Source organism: Ixodes scapularis, unplaced genomic scaffold (genome assembly GCF_016920785.2).
Source record: "Ixodes scapularis isolate PalLabHiFi unplaced genomic scaffold, ASM1692078v2 PGA_scaffold1__304_contigs__length_218370807, whole genome shotgun sequence".
In the NCBI taxonomy this organism is placed as follows: Eukaryota; Metazoa; Arthropoda; class Arachnida; order Ixodida; family Ixodidae; genus Ixodes; species Ixodes scapularis.
The window spans coordinates 36,690,292-36,712,550 of NW_024609846.1; the positions used below are offsets into that span (position 1 = coordinate 36,690,292).

The window sequence follows — 22,259 nt, forward strand, 5'->3', positions numbered from 1 at the left end:
TCATAGAATAAGTTTGTGTAGAAGATAAGGCTTTGATGTTTTTTTTTCTTTTTTCCTTTTTTTGCTTTGCTTCTCTAGGTGCTCTGTCGCATTCTGTTTAGAGGGTTCACTATCCCTTCTGCGGTTTCTAGGTTCCACAAGCAGACGTTTGGAGACTTCTTTGATGCCTATTATCTTTACCACCTTTCTTCCTTATCGTTCGCTCTCTGTCATCTTTACCGCTTAAATTCAGAACAAACTTTTCAAGGCTTACCGCTTACCGGGAGTTCGGGAACATGGAACATGTTCCCAAACCCCCGGTAAAGTTTATGGTAAAGTTCAGAAGCATTCCAAGAAAAGTTCAACCACTACCTTGTTGTCCGCGTACTTTTGGGGTTTCAGAAAACTCGGGGGCTTTTCTTCTCTAGCCGTATCCTGTTTGGAGAGTTCACAATCTTTTTCCCGGTTTCTAGGACCTATAAGCAGAAGTTTTTTAGACTTTGTTTGGCGCCTATTATCTTTACCTCCTTTCTTCCTCCTGTTCGGTCCCTGTCATCTTTACCGCTTTTCCCTGGCGTTTCGTTCTGGTTATGATGCCACTGCCTAGACCCACTGCTGACTTAAGTGCCTTTGTTATTTCGATTTCACTCATCTTTTTTTCGGAAAGTTCGGGACTAACTTTTCAAGGCTTACAAGCTAAAGTTCTGAAGACCTCTTTGTTAGCCACATGGTTCCCGGACATTTCATCGAACGCCGTTTCGTCGAACGCCGTTTCATCGAAAAAAATGACGTTTCATCGAACGCCGTCTTATCGAACGCCGTTTCATTGAATCGCTGACGGCCGTTTCATCGAATGTCGTTTATATAAAAAGTGCGAAAGATGGTCTTTGATGCACGGATCGCGTGCATTTTCGTGTCATTACCCAGCTCATCGTCAGGTTTTTTAATGTCCAAACTTGTAGCTGTTACAATTTATTTTTGTGCAAGTAACCCATGAGGATATTTTTACCGATTTTTATGTTTGTTTCGCATATTGTGCTTATCTGTTCACCCCATTTGTATTACCCGATGGGCCTTGAGGGTATTGTAACAAATAAATAAAAAGTCGCACTCCCGGTAAGAGCGCACTCCAACTCATGAAGGCCAGAAGGCGATTTAGGTTTTGCGCAGGCGCAACAACTTTAGCCACGTGAGCCTCCTAGCCTCTCATGTATTTATTAATACTGCCCGAAGCTTGCAGTAGCTAAAGCTGAGGTGCTATTTATAAAACTACAACGAAAAATAGTTTTTTTTTTTTTTTTTTTTTTAGTTTTAAGACTTAATGAAGTCGAAAGTAAGTACGTCTCTTCAAATTTTATTTGAAAACTTTCGGGGGTTCATGTGTTCGTGCGACAGCCATTCACTGTTTCAAATGATGAGTAATTGCTCTCAAAAAGTCCCCCACAGCCATCGGTTCTCATAAAAAAGGTGGACCTTCTCATTTCTTGCCGCTATGGCCATCTTCTGGCGAGGAGGCTCTTTGGAACTCAGCATCGCCTCCAGCTTGTCTTCCGTCATTTGATGTTCTGTGGCCATGCAAGTCAAAAACTTCAAGAACCTGGGATGGGCCCCTCCGACCAGCTTCAGGAAGCGGAAATGCCACCCTGGCGTTCAATAAGATGGCGTTCGATAAAACGGCGTTCGATGAAACGGCTTCGACGAAACGGTGTTCGATGAAACGGCGTTCGATGAAACGGCATTCGATGAAACGGCTTCGATGAAACGGCGTTCGACGAAACGGCGTTCGATGAAATGTCCGGTCCCACTTCGCAGTCACTATGGAAGTCATCGGGATTGCAAAAGGCGGAGAGATGCTGGTTTTCCAAGGATTTTTATATATACTAACCAAAGGACTGAGCATACCATTCAAAAGGAAGTACCAAACAAGCGAGGAGCTCCGTTCGTGAATATTCATTTCGAAGCACTATACTTGATAAACTGGGAAAATTAAACACATAAGAAGCTTTTTTCAATTGGGTGACGAATTGTCATCATGACGAATTGCCCTATGACGAATTGCCCTATGCGACGAATTGCCCTGCTACGAGGTGGCGTTTATTGAACAGGCTGTTGGCAGAATGGAAAACGTAATGGTGATTGGATACCCAAATGAGAAAAGGAATTTTCGTGTCGTCAGCTCGGTTAGAAAAGAGTTAGAGGATCGGTCATTACAATTGCTACAAACGGATAAATCCGGTAGATTCGCGGTTCTTTCAAAATCGTCATTTCAAACGAAAACAGGTGAAGCGATGGAATCCTTGTTTCAAGAATGGGGTGGAAACATCGGGAAGTTAAAGAAAAATATAGTTTCAATTTTAGAGGAAGACGAATTTAAGGATGTAGCAAAGACCATGGTAAATCTGTCGAAGTCAGCGTTGAGCGTAAAGTTCTTCATTAAGGATCATAAACCGGAGATGCCACTTAGAGTGGTGATCAATGAGAATGGCACTTGGCAGAAGGTAGCTTCCGTGTTTCTTCAAAAAGGTTTAAATCATGCAATTCTAGATAAGTCTTTGTCACTGAGAAATTCGAGTGAGTTGATCACGGTACTCGAAGGTCATCATGGAAAGGAAGGAGATATGTTGTCAATGGACATCAAGGATCTTTATTACTCATTAGAGAAGAGTCGTTTGTTGGAAAGGGTAGAAGGGGTGCTTGAAATGAATTTGGTAAGGTTCCAATCGCGGTCAGGCATATCGGTGGACAGTTTTCTTGCCGTTCTTGATTATTACTTGCAGTCAACAATAGTAGAGTATCAAGGGGAAAAGTATTTACAGAAAGAGGGAGTATGCATTGGGTCGAGTGTAGCACCGGCGTTAGCGGAAATTTACCTAAATTCTTTGGATTGCATTGTATCTGATAGGTTGCAAGAACTGACGTCGGAATCCTGTTTTGTGAAAAGATATGTCGATGACATTTTGATCTGTTCTTTTCGGGAGGGATTATCCGACACTCTGGAAGCATTGATCAGATCGGCAGCACCGGAACTGAGGTTTACGGTCGAACGACCCATGAATGGTAAACTGCGGTTTTTAGAGCTTATGATTCACAATGAAAAAGGACTATGTTGGGAATATGGAAAAGAAAACGCAAAACCGCTGCTGTCAAAAAACAGTTGCCATTCAAAAACAGTCAAAGCAGGTATTGTCAAGTCTTTAATCACAAATGCAATGGAGAGATCATGTACTCATTTCTTCGCTGAATCAGTGGAAAGACAGTGGAGAAGTCTAAACAATACTGGTTATCAGGATGAATTCGTAGGGAAGCAGTTATCCGTGAAATTCGCAGACAAATGTAGAGGAAAACCAAAGCAAAGGCCAAAAAATAGAACTACTGTAATTCCGTACTATCACAAAATTTCTCACAACTTGAAGGCTTGTGCAAAAAAGTTCGATGTTGATCTGGTTTTTAGTTCGGACTATAAGTTGAGTAAGCTCACGCCCTTCCACAAGAGTGTAAGGGAATGCACTAAAATGCATCGAGAAAAGTCTATTCCGTGTGATAATGGAGTGGTATGCGAAATCCCCCTGGAATGCGGTTTTAAGTATGTGGGTCAAACGTCGAGGTGTATAAATGATAGATTGACTGAACACAAAAGAAATGACAAAAACAACGCGACTGATTCGGAAATAGCGAAACATGTTCAAGAATGTAATAATTGTATATTACGCTGGTCCGAAACAGAAATAATACACAGGGAAGTAAACGACATCAAAAGGGTTGTAAAGGAAACAATAAGAATGAAATCAATGGGCAACTGCATTAGTCAAGTGTCCTGACAGCTTAGCAGCAGTGCAAAAACCTTCTTGAGGATATGAGAGTTTTGTTAAGTGGTTGTTGATTGTGAAAGGGTATAAGTGGTTTCCTCCGTTGTGTCTTCGGTTTGGATCAGGTGGATTGGTATCTTTTGTTGCCGGGTTGATTTGGGATTGTGGGCCGGGGAGGAGAGGAGGAGGGTGTGCTATGTACGCGAAGGTCGATTGTCTTCCGGGAGAGCGGAGCTAGGTTGTGTTGGTGAGGGGGGCTTTGTAGGTTTGTCAAGGGATCGTTTGATTATTGTGGTGGAAAGAGATGAGTTCTTTGTTATCTTTTGGCTTTGGAAGTCGCGAAGGTTCTGTGGTGAAGATTGTGGAGTGTATATAAGAGGGTGACCGAATAAACTTGTCTTTAGCTGTGTTAGAGACGTATCCTCGACTGTTCCTTTTTTTCTTCTACTTTGAAACTTCCTCTTTTCCTGCCTCAGTCTCAGGCTAACATCAGAATGATTAACAATGTGTTCAAGACTGCCATGATGAACCGCTTTACCCAGTGGTAAGCCGGATGTGTACAAGAGGTGGTGGAGAAAGGACAAAGTGCAGCTGACGTTAAGATCGACTTGCGAGCAAGTGTTATGAAGCCCGTTCACGCAGCATGGCTGATTGAAGTGTATGCGGATCTCGAGAACTGCAGAGACACGATCCGAATCGGCTATACTCTGGCAGGAATTGTCTGAAGGTACCAAATAAACTTCTTGAGGTGAGCTGAATTCCGACTTATGGCTTTATTTACTTTAGGAAACTTTCCATATCATATTCACATATCGCGTATAATATGACATCGTTATGCTTTTTGGACGCGTGTTTCCCCGGTGTCTCAATGCCGCTTTCAAGGTGATGAAATTTTTCCCGAATTGTTCGCGGGACCTATTGTTCGCGAATCAGAAGCGGTTCGCGAAAGTCGCGAAAATTAGGTCCACGCGAAAATTTCGTCGTTTACAGTATATATATATTTGGTTTCTTTTTTATTTGTTAGCATCAGGGTTTTTCTACAAGTATTTTTATGCTTCTGTTTCTTAATTAATATTCAATTGTCACATATACCTCTTACAAACTTTACCTCTGACAGGTAAAATTGGCCACAGCGATTGAGAAAACGGTGGCCTGTTTGTCGCAATATGTTGCCACTTTTTGTTCGGTTCTATTTTTGCAGACTTTGATAGCGGTTGCTGGTAAGTGATTTACCTGTTGGTATAAAATACAACTTTAAAATATAGGACCCATCACATTATGTGTAAATAAATATTTTCGAGTCAATATCTGTAACAGAAATTTTGTTTTGGAGAGCCCAAAATGAGCGTTACCAAGTAAGACCGACACGCGGACTTCACTTCTACACTTCTAGTTGCACACTTCTAGTTGCAGGTCATGTGATTGCATTCCTCTTCAGCATGTCAATTCAGTAAAGTACTTAGGGATCCATTTTGATAGCGATTTATCGTGGTCTACGCATATGATGCACTTGTGTAAACGGTTAAGAAGTGTTTCGTGCTGTCTTTACAACGTTAAAATGTTCATGCCTTTTACGGTACGAAAGATAATCACACATGCTTTGGCTTATAGTTACTTTCGATACGGTATAACCCTCATTGCTAGGTGTTCTCTATTTTGGCGAGATAGAGTTGATTCTTTACTGAAGGGTATTTTAAGAAGTATTGCGTTTGACCGGGCCGAGGTCTCTAGCCCCTGTATATTTAAAGAATTAAAATTGCCGTCTTTTTTGGGGTTATTTAAGGAGACAGTGATACTGCAACACTTTTGGAACTCAAATTTTATAACTCCGTACACTCCAGGCCGACCAATGAGACAATCACTTCGATTTAACATGCCGCGAATTCGAACTAAATATGGGGAACGTACGCGTATTTATTATGTGCCCCATGTATTCAACAGCATGCCAGAGTCCCTGTTTGTCGCCACATCAAGACAAAAACTTAAAAAAGCACTGCGGAATTTAGACCAGTGAACGAGTGCTAGATGGTGGTTTCCTCTTTTCCCTTTGCTTGTTTTTTTTTCTTTTTTTTTTCAGGACAGTGCGTATTGTTCTGCAGTGTGATGCCGTCTTTCGCTCATTTTTTCTTGGTCCCTGCTTAAAATGTTTTTTTTTCTTTGAATAAGTACTTCGATGCTGAGTGAGCATTTTATACTAATGTTACACATACTGAATTTGTCACCTACTGCGCTGAGCCAGGTACACAAGCCCCTGAGGCTTACACCGGCTCGTCATTGTACTTTTTGAAAATGTGTGTATTGGAAAATAAAACTATTCTATTCTATTCTATTCTATTCTACGTAACGGAGCTGCGGCGGCGCTACGATCGCGCCGGAGCCAAGGTATATGTACATATGGTAGCGAAGCTTCCATAGAACCCCACGTGTCGAAAAAATGGCGGCTCATGGGGCTTCGCTAGCGCCATCTATGTGTCGTGATAGCATTTCCGGCGGAACAAAAAATAAACAGGAAGTTACGTCACTTCCGAAAAAAAACACCAAAAACGTGACGTCACTTTGATGTATTGTTTGGCGCGAAAATTAAATATAACAAGAAACCGAGACTGCAGGCTGCAGGCAAAAAGGACGATCGTCCTTTTTGCCTGCAATCCCGATTTCTAAAAAAAGCCTCAAAGCTTTCTGGTACTAAAAAATCTCAAACAAAGCTGTGCCAAGCTATGTCTGACTTCTTTTAGTGTGTTGTCTTCTTGCCTGCAGTCTCGGTTTTTTTATGTTGAATTTACCCCACCGCGTTTGGACTCTTAAATCTGCGCGAAAATAATTTAATTTTTGTATGCGGCCGCCTTTTTAGGCAGCTCACTACGAGAATATTTTTTTTTCATCCCACAGAACTACTTTTGCTTTTTTCTTCAGCTTTTCAGAAATGTGGGAGCGGCTTTAAGGTGATTGACCTCACAAACAAAGTGAATAACAATAACGTTTCTCGAGTGTGTTAGCGTTGAAGATACGCAACAGTAACTCAAATGCAGTCCAATGTTGCACTAACATTTTATTCACTTAAAACTGCTTACAATCACTCAACCAGAACGCTCGTCAGAAGCATACAATCATACCTAGTTTTAAGGTGGAAGAAAACTAGATCAATACGCAAGGCACATTATGACAGGATAGCACGTAACACACTGTACAATTGGTTGCCTGTTGTGTGGACATTGTCAATTTATAGACAGCCATCAATATAAAAAAAATTCAAAGTGTTTGGAGGAAAGCTGTGTTCAACAAAAATAACAGCCGATTTTGCCGTTCTTTGGCAGAAATCCAGAAAACTTTCTAACTTGAGTATGATGGTGCTATGTACTCTGTAACCTCCCTTGTACGCGTAAATAATTTTGGTGCCCTCCAGTACGCTGCAGGTAATAGGCCAGTGTTTCGTCGGACCCTAAAACCACAGGTTTAATTCAGTGACAAAACGACATGAGCAGAGCAGAGCAGAGCAGAGCAGAGCAAAGCACAGTAAGCACCTTGACTTTCGCGATGACCTAATATTTAATAATTTCACAAGTTGAAAAACCTCGCGAAAAATGACTCAGTCCAAGGATATGAAAGCAATAAATATTGTTCTAGATCGCGAAATTGTGCGCCCGCCAGATTTTTTCGAGACGCGTTGCAAAATATCGAGCAAACGAAAATAGTCTTTTATACCATACGAAAGGCTAGGAAAGCACATATACTACTTTTAAAATGTACGCTGTGTAGTCTCAAGAGCTTAGCCTTTGCACGTGCTGCCTAGTTTTACACCTTGCTGATGCATCAACAAGTTCAGTGTTTTTTTTTCGTGCAAACCAGTGTAGCCTGACTCTTGCAAACAGAGAAAACAAGTCGTCATACACATTGTCACACACAACAAGAGACTTTTGGACCTCCTGATGAAAAAGTACACAAAGAGTGCGCCCTATGCCCTCCTTTGAAATAAGGTTGTTGATCCTCGCCTCGAAAACACGCTCACATGCCTCAACGAATGATGTGAAGGAAGGGGAGGGAACTGACAGGTTTCCAAAGTCCGAGTCAGCAGTGCCTTTCACACTCAAGTACAGTAAAACTTGGTTTCCTTCAGAAAAACATGCATTTTCTTTCTTCAGCTCACATCGCTGAGATGTCCCGACACAAGAATGACCCTTCAAAAATCTTGTCGCAAGCCACCCAGCAAAATAAACCATGTTGTTCGCTACCATGGCCGAAGGGTAGTTTAAGGGCGACTCGTCTGCTGCGCTAAGGAAAACTGAGCTTCCCAAGGGTAGAGAAGCAGAGGGTGCCGATAGGCCTACCGGAAGAGTAGCAAGGAGGGACATCATGTCCTCAGCACAGTTTGATTTTTCAGTCAGCTTGAACAAGTTGCTTACCAAAAGATGTCTGAACGCTGCCTGAAACTGACGAGAAGTAGAGTTTGCGTTTGCTCCAGACTTCGAACGTATAATAGCAAAGGTGTTTTCAAGCGTATCCTGGTTTAAGTGGCGGGTTAAAATGTAGGTGAAACCAAAATTAACTGTGAGGTGATTGCAGAGCATCATCAGAGACCTCATTGTTAAGCAAAAGCCACGAATGCAGTTTGGCTGCCGTCTACATCCGAGTACTTGCGGGGTTTCAAAAACTTCAATGCACTCTTTGAAAAACTCTTCATGGACAGAGCCATTATGCATCGCAGAGGCGAAGGGCGTTTTTGCCGATTTGTGGGAGCTATTTAGGCTGTCAAAGAGACGGTCGATTCTTTCAACGAATCTCGCTGTGTGAATAGCTGCAGGTGGCAATTGCTGGAACGTTACGAAGGCATACATTGCAGCAGCACAATGGTTGCTAAAAACTTGGGCCGCTAGTTTCACCGACATCTTTGAGCAGAACGTCAAATCAAAGTGCTTTGCGTTCAGCTTGGGCATCGAACGGATCTCAAGTTTCCGGTCCTTTTCATAAGCTTCCTTTATGTACGAGCTTTTTACTACTTGATCACAAACCTTGAAGTCATACTTAAATAGCATGTTTCTGAGGCACTTCAGGGGGTGCGGAGCATCAAAAAGGAAAAAAAGAGGTTTGCCGTTGACATCTATGTAAGGCTTCTCGGGGGTTATAAGGCTTGAAAAAAGGGAGATGTTTTGGCTCCCCTGATCGCATACCACAGCTACTGGCTCCAGGCCAGCATCCACAAGGAGGCTGTAGCACTGGAAAAGAAGATCTTGTAGGACATTCGTAGGTGTGCCTTTATGAGCGAAAAAGTAGCCAAGTGGCTGCTTCCATGGTGTTCGAATTCCTTTTGCCATAAACACGAGAGCCTTGTTTGATAGGTTCGCACCTTGCACACCATTACTATACTCTTCAAGTCCTTCAAACCTGTCAGATGAGGGGTTGTATGAGAGCTCTTTTTTAATATGCATCTCATCAAACACTATGCTGCAGGCTCGATCGGCTCGTGAAAAAGAAGTCGCTCGCCTCTTTACCAGCTCGAAAATTTCGGGGTAAAATCCAACTCTCAGTGGAACACGCTGAAGCCACAGCTGCAGTGATCGGACTGATGGCAACCGAAGCAGTCGTCTACAATACTTATAGCCTTTTGGGCTATGAAAGTAGAGGCCCAAAGCCAAAGCCTTGTTCTGGCTGCACCACCGTCGACCAAACCGGCTCACATCCCTCATCCTAAGCTGGGCCTCAACGAGTGCAGCGACAGCTGGAGAAACATGAATGCGGACACTCTCAACAACTTCAGCAACAGTCCTCATCTGACGCTGTCGTTGCAGCCTTCTTTGCAGCCTCTTGTTTTGTTCTCGGACCTGTCGTACCTTGGCCCTCAGTGCGTCCATCTTTCTCTTGTCAGTGCTGCGGGCCTTGCTTGATGCTGCAAGGTGACAAATCACCCAGATCAGTAAACTGTAAAAATGTTTATATATATGTAAATGGTGGCCAATAAGAACTTGCATTCCTTGTCAAGTTGCACAATTTTTTTTTAAACCAGGTACAGTGAAAAGTTTGATAACGTACTACATACGTGCAAATCAAATTTAAATAAGGTTAGCATCATGCACGTATGGCCCAGGCAGTTTTTAGCTAGCTATAAAAAATGCTGCCTTACATGAGGCTTTGCGAAAAGATTATTGCGTTACCATTCAGTGAAACCCATTCAGGTGTTTTGATGGTTCGTCTGTGAAACTTTATGAACATTTTGTATACATTACTTTAAATATAATAATGTGAAGCACAAATAAATGGTGGATTTTCAACTGACTCCAGTTTGTAGCTGGCTGCCATCCGGCCTTGTGTTCTGTGACATAGTGCTATATGTACCCTTGTATGTCCCGCCAACTTTCAGAATAAATTTTAGTATCTTCAAGTCATCTGATACCTATAACTAGCCTTGGTTGTTTATGTTCGGCGACTAATTTGTGCACTTTAACAATACAAAACAAAAAGGTGCAAGAGGTAAAATGAAAGAGCACTTACCTCTGTGAGAAAGTACACCGGCACTGCTAGAGAGAGAGTCCTCAGGTGACGGTCCATAAATCGACGGCGCCATGTCAGCCATGTCTCCGCTGGACTCGTGAGCAGGAACAGCATTTTGAGGAAGGGCGTAGCTATGATCAGCTTCAAAATAAATAGAAAAAATAGAAAGTGCTGTTACAATAACTGTAGTAAGAGCAAAAAACACAAAAAAGTCAGAGCAACAAGGCGCGCAGAAACGCCCTGCTCTCCCATCACTTACCATGAGCCTCCAGTGGACTGTTCTCTAGTGGGAGACAGGAATATGTGTGGTCCCATGAAGCTGACGAACATCCCTCTGCGAAGGTAATGTGAAAAGAGTGAATTAGTGGTTGAATTTCAGATTCATTCTACTTTTTTAACATCTGAAAATGAAAAAAAAAAATTACCTTCTTCCAGGGACAGCCCGATTTCGGAAGACTGGTCGTCAGGAATGCCACAGGAACTCTGCGAGTCTGGGCGGCTGGAGTATGTGCAGGTCGATGAAGTTGGAGAACTCCTCCCTGCAAATTTAACATGAAGTTATTGAAGGCATAGCGGTTAAATTCCTAGTTGATTCTCGTATTAAAAAAAAATCACCTTCTTCCAGTGACAGCTCGATTTCGGAAGACCGTACGTCAGGAATGCCGCAGGAACTCCGCGAGTCTGGGCGGCTGGAGGATGTGCAGCTCGATGAAGATGGAGAACTTCTCCCTGCATATTTAAGACAAAGTTATTGAAGGAGTAGCGGTTGAATTCTTGGTTGATTCTCCTATTAAAAAAAAATCACCTTCTTCCAGTGACAGCTCGATTTCTGAAGACCGTACGTCAGGAATGCCACAGGAACTCCGCGAGTCTGGGCGGCTGGAGGATGTGCAGCTCGATGAAGATAGAGAACTCCTCCCTGCATATTTAACACAAAGTTATTGAAGGAGTAGCGGTTGAATTCTTGGTTGATTCTCCTATTTTAAAATCTGAATATAAAAATCACCTTCTTCTAAGGACAGTTCCATTTCGGAAGACTGGTCGTCAGGAATGCCACAGGAACTCTGGGAGTCCGAGCGGCCCGGGTATCGGTAGGTCGGTGGGGCTGGGGAACTCCTTTCTGCAAATTTAATATGAAATTAGTGAAAGAGTAGCGGTTGAATTTCTCCCCAATTCGCTTATATTTACCATCGGAAAAGGGAAATAACCTTATTTCAAGGACAGCTTCATTTCCGAAAGCTGCTTGTCAACGTGGACAATGCAGGTCTGTGGGTCCATATTGGAGTCGCTTACTCACCTGAGGTTAAAAATGTAGTAAATGGGGCCTGGAATGAGACTCAATCAATGACTCCTATCTGATTCCCCACATTTGTCCAAGCACACTTTATTCTATAGCAAAATGCTCAAGTGATGAAGAACATGAACTAACTCAGTGGTGACGGCATTTGCTGCCTCTTTATGGTAGGTACAGCGAAAAAGCTCACCATTTGCCACAGCAGAAACTGTACAGCTCTCGCTTGAAACTTCGCCACGTGTTGTTTCTGTGAAATTGCATAAACGTTATAAGTCCACAAAAGCAATTTTTCGGGCCCATGTTCTAACTATTTCCCTAATCAGTGGGCCTTGACATAGGTTATTCTCAAAGCGCGTCGGAAGGTCTAGTGGTCTGGTCACCTTCAGGGGCAAGCACAGTCGGCACTGCATTGTGGCGTAGGTATCCAGGCCGCAGGAAAGCTGACGCCTTGAAATGTAAAGAGCAAACAACCATGTTTCGTAGCTGCCATGGAGTCTTCCCCTGGAGGCCCCGGTTGTTGGAGAACCGAACCCATGCTTCACGCCTGCGGATAAAGCGCGGTGCTATCTAAGTGTCTTGCGTACTTGCAAAGAGCAAATGTAGCCAATATGTGCACACACCAAAGCAAATCGGAGCGAGGACATTCACAGATTAGTGAGCAAAACTCTCTGTATGAACCACAAAAAGATAAACATGAGCCTTTAGTGCAGAGGCTTTTAAATGTATCTATGTCGTGTTGCATCCTTGATTAGAGCGTCGATGAGTATGACCCCATACTCCTGAGGGGCAAATCGGTTCAGGTAAATTCAAATATCCTGGGCGCTTTCGTAATGAGCGCGAACAACGCTGCAAAGTCAGCGAAAACTAACAACAGTTAAGAGAACATTTTACAAGGGGGGCATGGCCACACCACAGCAGGCACCTCACTGACAGGAACAAAATCTCACCTTCGAGTGTCGACAGGAAACCGGTGCAGCGAGACGCCAGCCGTGCGGTTGTCACTTCGGCGTTCTTCCACGGAGCAACGCCTCGTTGCATAACGTGTTGAGCTCATTGTCACGAAGGACGTTGAGCCCGTCGGACGCAGTAGCGTCCAACCGCACGAAGGTGACTGTTCCTATATCACGCTGATATTACGCTCCTGCGCACGTAACTTGCGTAATCAGGCTGAGCGAACGAAACTTTTCAAACTATTTGAAGTGACGGTAGAACGATTCAAAAAGCACGTGGAGACCTAAAAGAAGCAAGCAGACGGACAACAAGAACCTGCCTCTTCGTGCAGCACGATGCCTCTGCAATTTATCGCTATTAAAAGCCAGCCTTCTTGCTTGTGCAGTACAGAGGGCGCAAAGGGCAAGTTAGAATATCAGTAGTAATAAAAGCTATTTCAGCTTTCTCGAGCGCGATAAACCTTATTTAAGACCACTAATAACAACATACAAAATTTAAAAATACAATTTAGTATAATTTAAATTAAAGTTATTTTATTTGTATATAGTTTGCCATAACGTCTCCTAGTCGCGCTTCAAACGCACCGTAACCACGTGACCCTCCTGGTTGATGTCGCTGGCAATTTGTTTTGTACCGTGTTTTGGCCAAAGTTTCGCTACCATCTGTACATATACCTTGCCGGAGCCGTGTGGTGTGGGCAAAAGGGCGCACGTTTCGCATGGGCGTCAGAGCATTTCAGCATGCCACAAAGCTATGTATAGCCGTTGATTGCACCGAAAGGTACAGCAAAAGTAGCGGGGTGAGTTTCCATAAGTTCCCGGCGGACTCTGAAAGGCACGGAAGGTGGATAATATCCGTGGATCGAAAAGAATAGTCGCCTCGCGCGGACGACCGTTCGTGCGGCAAGCACTTCTTGAAGGCAAGATTGACTTCCACTCCAATCTCCGTCCTGAGGCTTGCTTATGTGCAGGAAAACCGTCGTCTGATCGAGAGATTTTGTTCCCACGGTGTTCGAGCATAAAGCAACGGCCAAGCGCTCGTCGGTGGCTCGCCACGCCCGCGCTATCAGGCGGAAGAAGATCGGCGGCAGAACGGCAGTGTTGTAGGCCTTACCGAAAAAAAGTAACGAGATACCATTACTCGTCATTTGCAAATAAAAGGAACGCGTTACCGACCTGCGTTACTTCAAAATAAAAGGAACGCATTACTGTTACCGATGAGAAGTAACGCAATTTTACTGTTTTGACGGTACAGGTATGCATAAAATCATATTTCAAGAAACAGTATGTTTATGCAGAAACTGAACATAATTACTTTATCTCTTTTTACGGTTTCACCTAAATACTCGCGAGGAAAAATGCAAAGAAAAACGCAGAAATTCACGTAACTTGGCGCCTAAAAACACGGAAAAAAAAAGTAATTCCTTTAAGACTTGGGGGAAAAAAGCAACGAGTAACGTAACTACGTTACCCGTTACTTGCAATAGTAACGTAAATAGGTTACCAGTTCCTGCTTTGAAAAAAGTACCGAGTAGGTTACTACGTTACTGAAAAAAGTTGCGCGTTACCGGTAACGCCGTTACTTCTAACGCGTTACCGCCAAGACTGCAGAACGGACAAAGCGTTACCGCTTGTCATGCCTTGTGGTCATAAGGGTAGGAAAAATATCATACCTTGACTCAAAGACGCTGTGTGTATTTAATATAATTAATAAATACACTTCAGCAGACCCAAAGTCTGCTGATCCCGCCGGCAGTGCGGGTCGAGAGACTTGCACGCCTGCACCGTGTCGGCCGTGAACTGGCTTTGCGAAAAAAAGTAAATAAACGACCACGTGAGCCGTCGACTTCGGTTCCAGAAACTTCACGTCGGAAGTCCACTGCAGCGGGCTTTGCGGCGTACGGATCCTCGAAGGCAACGCCGTCCACGCACAGTGTGTCTCGATACCACTGCCGTTCAGGCTCGAGTAGCCAGTTCAAATAGTCGGGCAAAAACGTACGACATACTTTGGCATAAAATACGACGCATAAATAAAGCTAGTAGCGTCTCTACAACGTCAACAACGAGCGCACGCCATAGAACGGAATGGCGAAAACATGGAGAGCCTGGCCGCTTTTGCCCACATCGGTGCTGCGCATGCGCGGCCTTCCAGCCGTGTTGGTAAACAGTGCCGTGCCGCGTGTCGATCTTTACTGATGCTTTTATTTGTTCTGATCTTCAAATACAATAAGTTGGGAATGTAACATTAACCGGGTCAAAGACAAAACGGAAAAAGAAAGCTCGTGACCTGCAAGTAACAATATTGTTGGCAATGAGGCATTTCAGTGAATAAAGCTTGTGTAACCGAAAGGAAATATTTTTTCTCACAACGTGTTTGGTCGAAGGAAACGCCACACTTATCTTTTCATCTGGGTAAAGTCATGCATCTACAGGGTCTCACAAAAAAAAAAAAAAAAAAAAATTACAGTTTTTTTTTTGTTTTTTTTTTTACCGCAAAACTAAACTGGGCATCGCCGAACGCTCATTCTCCGCTCAAAAATAGCGCTTGAGGTCACAACCAGATGTCAAAGTTTCAGCCCGATCCCATACCTTAATCAAAACTTGTTATAAGTGATTTTCTGAAAATTTCAATGGGAAAATGGCGGTCGACGAAGTTTTCGAATACATGGGGTTCTATGGCACCAGAAACCGAAAATGGGCACCATTTTCAAATTGAAATTTGCAGAAAATTACTTATAACTGTTGAATAAGGTATCGGATCGGGCTGAAACTTTGGCATCGGTTGGGACCTCTAGCGCTACCCTTGGGCGGAGAATGAGCGTTCGGCGATGCCTAGTTTATTTTAGCGGTGAAAAAAACTCTGTAAATTTATTTTTTTTGTGACACCTTGTACATTTATAGATCGGCCCAGACGACAAGCTCCGGATTAGCCATGCTTCGGAAAGCCGGCCCCCTCCGTTCGCGCGAGCGTGGTGGCGCTGTCGTCGCAGCCCGCCTAGAGTTCTTGTATATGCTACCTACGGTAGTTAGGGAGCCTATACAGGAACTCTAAGCCCGCCCGGTCCGCAAGGCCGACCAAGCTCGGGCCAAGCTCGGGACGCTGGCTCTTCATTGCAAAATCAGGCGGCCTTGCCCATTTTTTGAAGAAATAGACTATGCAAGTAGATTCTGCTGCAGCCATATGATTGTAAATATGGACGCTTACGCCTTCGAGTTTTAGACGGTATGATGCAACGGAGAGGAGTGTAGACGCCTAGCTTTGTGTCGAGCTTCCTGATGCCCTTTTCTGCTTGTGTAATGTTAAAGTAAAACGGGATTTATGTCATAGTTGATGCCTCTCATATTCGTCTATGACCAGCATCCACAAGCAGGGGCCCGCACGCGCTGTCAGCGCCGTATCTAATTCTCGGTAAACGCTGCCATATATTTGTCGCAGGAAAACTAACAAAATACTTTTTTCTACTCTTTATTTGTCACCACGACAAATCTTCGGCGAGGATAAAATTGTAGATGAATACTGTGCAACGTTTCTTTATTTTTCCACGAAAAAATCGCGAGCAGAATGCAAAACACCAAGGCTGAAAATACCTTACAGTTGGCGATCACAGGAGCTGAGCTTTCTGGTTTGCTACGGCCATCATCTCCGTCATCTCTAGCTTTCGATTGGTGTCTCTCGCGTAGAAGTGCATTCGTGTTACAACGAAGAAGCTTAGTAGCTTGGCAGTGAAGTTTTCACAGTGGTCTTTGCACCCCAACCTTCCTATGTTGCATTCTCAGGGGCTCAGTGAGGTAGCTAAAAATATATTTTCTTTGGCTTGGACAGGCCCGGCCTTACATCATCAAGCGCCCTGGGCGAACTCCGGCCGTGGCGCCCCCCCCCCCCCCCCCCCTTTTTTTTTTACTCCCCTATCTACTAGGTATGACATCACGTTGTTAGTAAACATGTGAGTAATGGCCCAACATGAGCGTTTCGTCAGACGATAACCGCATTCCAAAAACCCAGGGCGCCATCAAAAGGGGGGCTCTGCGGCGCCCCCCTATTGATGGCGCCCTGGGCGACCGCACAGGTCGCCCACCCCTAGGGCCGGCCCTGGGCTTGAAATAGGTCGCAGAAGCGTCATAAAATAATAAAACCACATTATCATGAATTTATTTTAAGCACAACTGCAACGTGAAGACATATTAGTTAACACAAAGCGAATTTAAATTAAGGCGCTCATAAAACGTTAAACGGCAACTCCGCTCAATTCCGAAAAATTTAGGCTTACATGTGATTCCATTTCACAAAGCACTACTAAACAAGTCTACGTCTTCGGATTCGCGAAATGTGAAATATTATTTGTGTAATCCTAATTTAAACACCAGCTGATACCGAAACCGAAACTTCGGTTGCGTCAGGCAACATTGGTCTCGTGTGGTCAGAGTCATGGGCACTCACGTCGAACCACGTGGTCTTGTGACGTTCGGGAGGGGTGCGAGGGACAGGACACGCGACGCGCGCAGGTCGCTTCGCGTGGCGTGGACGGTGACGGCCCGGGCGAGAGGGGGAAGGGGAGAAGACGAAAGAGAAAGGGAGCGGAGAAACAGACCGATAAGCGCGCAGGGCAGCGCAAACTAGCGCATCCGCGTTGCGGTGACCACGTGAACGCCCGGTCAGCCAACACCGGGAGGAGAAACGCATGACGTCATCGTTCAATTTCGCTCTGAGAAGTAATAACAAGCAAAACGTGAGAATGACGTACACATGCCTCTGACGTAGTGGCTCAACGTTTGCCGCTCCAACTCCGTCGCATTGACTGCGCTGACGATTGCGCCTCGCGTCGCACGCTAGAGTTGGCAGATTTTGGCGACTTGGCTCACTTGAAGGTTTGCTGGCCAGTTTATTAAATATATAGACGGAATTAGATCGTAATATTTGACATGGGGTCTTCCTATACGATACTGAAGAGGGCTACATAGTTTTTTAAAAATCAAGAAATGAAGCGGAGTTGCCCTTTAAAGGGCAACTCCGCTCAACTCCGAAGATTTCGGGGTAATTAGTGATTTCGCATTAAAAGGCCTCAGTAAAAAGGACTACGTCATTTGCTTCGCGAAAGATGGGATATATATTTCTAAATCTAATTTTAAACATGAACACAAATCGAAACCGAAACTTCGGCTCCGACCGTAATGTCCTCTGGCCGCCAAGAGCATGGTATCACGTGGTACGATATGTCACGTGATCCTCTACGGCGTCTACGCAACGACGGGCGGGATTGGGGCGGGCTTGTGCTAGGCGCAAGTGTCGTCTGCACCGCACTCTTCACCACGTCTTGGTGTCTACCTACGACATTCGACGACGTCTGCACAACTGCGGCATGAGTCTGCGTACCCGCTACAATACCCGGAACTCTACAGTCAAGGCCATCGGCGCGCAGGCGCAGTAGCAACTTCTTCGTTGCAGAGGGCTTAGCGGAGGGGGAAACGCGGTCTACGAAAGCTATTCACAAACGGTAAGACGTCGACGGCGGTTGTGACGCGGGATACGGCTGTAACGGCGAGACCACGGTGGGTAGTGCGGTCGTCCCTGTTCGCCCCTGAACACGTATGAACAACCCCAGCTGCGTGCATTTGATCCTATTTACCCTGTCTCACATTTCGGCAGCCAGGCCGCTCCAGTTTTCGCCGCAAATTTGGATAACCGGTTTTCCCCCGTTTCTATCCTTCACGTATTGTCCGCTGGGTGGCGTCGCCTCCCCTAGAGTTGCGAATAAAGGACCGCAAGAATCGAATCACTCCGATGTTCCTTAGGGAGTTATGTATTTGAAAGTAATACATTCGTAGTTACTTCTCGTGTCCCGCAAATGAACTGCGCTAGAGCCGAGACGCTGAACACCGCTGTACACAGTTACACTGCCGTGTTCGGGCGGTGTTCGAGTGACACTAAATTCTCGCTACATTTGACAGAAATTCGGTAAACGGAGAAGTTTTCCCGCTAAATTTAGCGGAGAAATATTTCCGCTATATTTAGCGGGAAAGTTGGGGTCATCTGATGAAGTCAGGTGACACTGTGGTGACATTAGGGAGTTTTTGTAGATCGTTTTCGCCGTCTCGTAAATCTCTCCTCAACCCGCTATGATAGTACCCGGAACTCTACAGCCAAGGCCATCGGTGCACAGGCGCAGTAGCGGCTTCTTCGTTGCGGAGGGGGAAACGCGGTCTACGAAAACTTCCTATTGTGATGTCGGTGTCGCGTGACGCCGTCACATAACAATTTTCCCGCTAAATTTAGAGGATAAATATGTTAAAATCGAAAAAAAGGTTTCCCCTCTAAATATGAGAGAAAAACATTTTCCGCTGAATTTGAATTAGGTGGGGAAGAAATTGTGAAGTCACGTGACACTGACGTAGTGTGACTCCCCGCCAGTGGCGCAGGCAAGGGGGAGGTTCGGGGCAACGTTACTGGAGCAAGCTCAGAGGCGAGTGGCCCAGGTGGCGGTCACGAGAACTAGCGGCGCTGCAGTCGGATCTTGCTTTCCTGTCTCGCGCGGTGTCTGCTACCACTGCGTTGAGAGCTTTCTTCTCTTTTTTTTTCTTTTTTTTTTTGTTTTACTTTTATCTGTATAATAGCAAAAAAAAAAAAAAAAAGATGATGAAGATGAAGTGTAAAACACCACAGAGATCAGAGTCAGCTAGCGCATTGTGAGTGTTCTTTGTTTGAGAGTTTGAAATTTATTTTTGTGTGCGTCTGTTTCCTTGCGTTGTGAAGTGTTAGTATGAATCACCAACTCGCCCAAGCTCAAGTGTTGCTATTTAAACTTGGCGGGCTAGACAATACGGAAGCAAGACTCGACTGCAGCGCTGCTAGTTCTCGTGACCGCCACTGAGCCCACCTCGCAGGCGGAGCTGTGAAACTGAGCTTGCTCCAGTAAATTGCAGAAGTGTTGTAAGTTGGGCGAGTGGGTATGATGACATGATGAACAGAACAGCGCACACAAAGACAAGGACAGAGAAAAGGAACATGTAGGACACACAAGCGCTTGTGTGATGTTCCTTTTCTCTGTCCTTGTCTTTGTGTGTGCTGTTCTGTTCATCATGCTCCAGTAAAGTTGGTTCAGAAGTCAAACCCCCCCCCCCCCCCCCCCCCCCAAAGTCACGAGAGAGGAAGGGAAGGAGAAATCCCCTTATCACCAGGACTCTCCTTTGTAGTTCCCAGGCTTCCCCAAACGTCGCTATTCTCCCTCTAGAAGATTAACTTTCACTCAAAATTTGTACAAAAGCAGCTTTCCCCTCTCTCTCTTCCCCGGTGGTTCGAAAGCAGCAGCGAGCTCAGCTATGACCGCCAGTGAATACAGTCCGAAATCCTAGCCCCCAGCGATAAAAATGTGAAATAATATATAATCTCAAGCGCAGGCTCTTGTGAAGAGAGGGGCTGTGCATAAAACAAGGTTTTTGCTATTTACAGCATTGGCGTTGTTCTTGGAGCTTCGTGACTATGCCTCTCATACGTTCTTGCACTATACGATATGTGCGAAGGTTTCTACGAAAAAACGGAGCCTCGCAAAAAGTGCTGCCCCCCCCCCCCCCTCCCTCCCCCTTTACCGTGTCACTGCGTCAGCATAAATAAACATGGCGGCGCCCATGGAACAGAGCAGACACTGGTCTATACATCCTTGTGTTTCGTCTGCAGCCTTCACGCGTTGGTAATGCAGTGCTACCTCAAAAAGCAAAAGGGTGGGGGGGGGGGGGGGGGGGGGGGGTAAGTTGTGTGCTGCGAGGAAGCTTTTAAAGTTGGGGGGCCGCAACTACGACTACAATAGAACAGTGAGCCACCAAGCCCGCATTCCTGTAAATGAAGCCTGCTCCGTTTTCAAGCATGACAATGCAGCTTTGCCCGTTTTATCTTAACAACGCCTCGCTAATCTCTGCGTGAGCGTCCGTACTGGCGAGCTCACCCTGCTTCGTCATTGGGGGTGGGGGGGAGGGGGGGGGGTATTCATGCCATTGAACCCCTCCCCGAAATAAAATCCTGGCTATGCCACTGCAATTTAGCGGGAGCCCACAGTGTCGTGGCATTGTGACATCACAGTGTGGAGTGACGTTCTCCGAGCGGAACATTTTCTACGCTAGTTTTTCTCGCTATATTGAGCGGTCCGCGGCGTACTCGAAACACACACATGCTCCGCCGCGGAACTTCTCCAATAATGGCTACCGCCGTAAAACTGACCGCGTGGTTTGTAGCCTCGGTACACATTAGTATAGTAAAGCCAAGCCAAAAGGCTTGCTCGTGCGAGTCAGTCGGCGTGTTTATGAACTCGCGCTATATATGCGGTACACGCGCGTGCCCGAATAATCCCTCCTCTGCAGCGACGCGAGGAACTGACCGTAAAAAAGAGCCACGTCAGAGAGCCTCGATTTAAGGGAGGGAGCAAATTAGACCGCGGAGAGCGTTGGCACTTTAATGGCGGACCCCTCCCGCGCCGAATGGTCGCAGGTGCGCATGCGTTGCGTTGTCACGTGACCAGGAAGAAAGCGGGCGGAGACGCTTGCAAGCGATCAACACTTACGTCTCCAAACGCGACCCATAGAACACGTGATTCCGATCGAGCACTTGGAAGCACTCCGTAATCAAGGCACACCGAGCCAAGCTGCCTTGTCCTTCTTTGGCGTTTGGCGTTAACCGCTAGAAACGACGCTGTCCGTCATCTACAACGTGTGCTTATACCCTCCGGTCGAAGCGGTTTTTTCTTCTCATTTGGGAGGCGCCGCTCTTGATTAAACGAAATAAGGTCGTAAAAGGAGCGTCGTTTCGAGCATATGGTGCCAGTCGCCGCACCAACGTCATCGCTGTGAGCGTCATTTTTGTCTCGACGAAGTTCCGATCCCGTGACCGTAAGGTTACGATGCGTCCGGTTGGCGGAAACGGCGTCAAACCTAAATTGTTCAGAAAAAAAAAGAAGGAAGAGAATTTATTGGACGATAACGGAAAAAAAAATCGTAATCCTAGTGTGTTAACTGCACCGCCATAGGGTGAAATCTCGCACCTATAGGGAGTGTTCATTAGACGCCATATTTGAGTGCGCTGTTCACTGCGCATACTCAGAATGAGCTCACATTCATAGGCTGCCAGGGCCAGCAGTCTTGATGGTGTGGAATGCACGTTGGAAACGAACCGTGGAAGCTTGCCGTCAGCACCACTGATCTCTATTGCAGCCGGCTCCATCGCGGATCGAGGCTTGTTTTGCTGGGGTCGAGTGATACTAAAAGTGGCACCACCGGCGACCATTGCTCGACACCAAGAAGTGAAATAAACCCTTTGAAGAAAAAAAAAGTAAAAGAAAAGGATTTTTTTTATTTGCCTTACTATTCCTGCGAAACCTCACAAATGTTTCTTGACAAGACACTTCGAGCAAGCTTCAAGTTCATTTTTATTCTTTCCTCCCAGTGGCTAGAGGGGGAGGGGGGGGGGAATGTGGTGTATAAAACGGGAAAGGGAGTTTAATGGCTATGCGAAATGTTATTCTCCAGGCAGGGAAAAGACTCGCATAGCCAAAGGGGAAAGGGAAGGAAAGATGTAGATTGGAGATGGGTTGAATAAAATATTTTGGCAGTTACTAGGGGAAAGCGCCAATCAAATCATCTGTAGGGTAAAAGGAAGGGGGGGGGGGGGGAGGGGGAGGGGCAAAGCGTTGCTAACACACGGTTAAAACATGGTTCAAACTAACCGCTCATTCACACTGGAAGCGGATCCGCGTTCGCAAAGCGGTT

General features: G+C 45.4%; 1 protein-coding gene across 1 annotated transcript; it reads right to left on the reverse strand.

Annotated features, from left to right (window-relative positions):
- Positions 1-7,307: 7,307 nt before the first annotated feature.
- Positions 7,308-11,358, reverse strand: LOC115322190 (transposable element P transposase). Its single transcript, XM_040499147.2, has 7 exons — positions 11,275-11,358; positions 11,074-11,187; positions 10,884-10,997; positions 10,694-10,807; positions 10,528-10,602; positions 10,269-10,409; positions 7,308-9,666 (listed from the first exon to the last, which is right to left on the reverse strand). The coding sequence occupies exons 1-7, from the start codon at positions 11,294-11,296 to the stop codon at positions 7,544-7,546; spliced, it is 2,703 nt and encodes a 900-aa protein (XP_040355081.1). The 5' UTR covers positions 11,297-11,358; the 3' UTR covers positions 7,308-7,543.
- Positions 11,359-22,259: the final 10,901 nt, after the last annotated feature.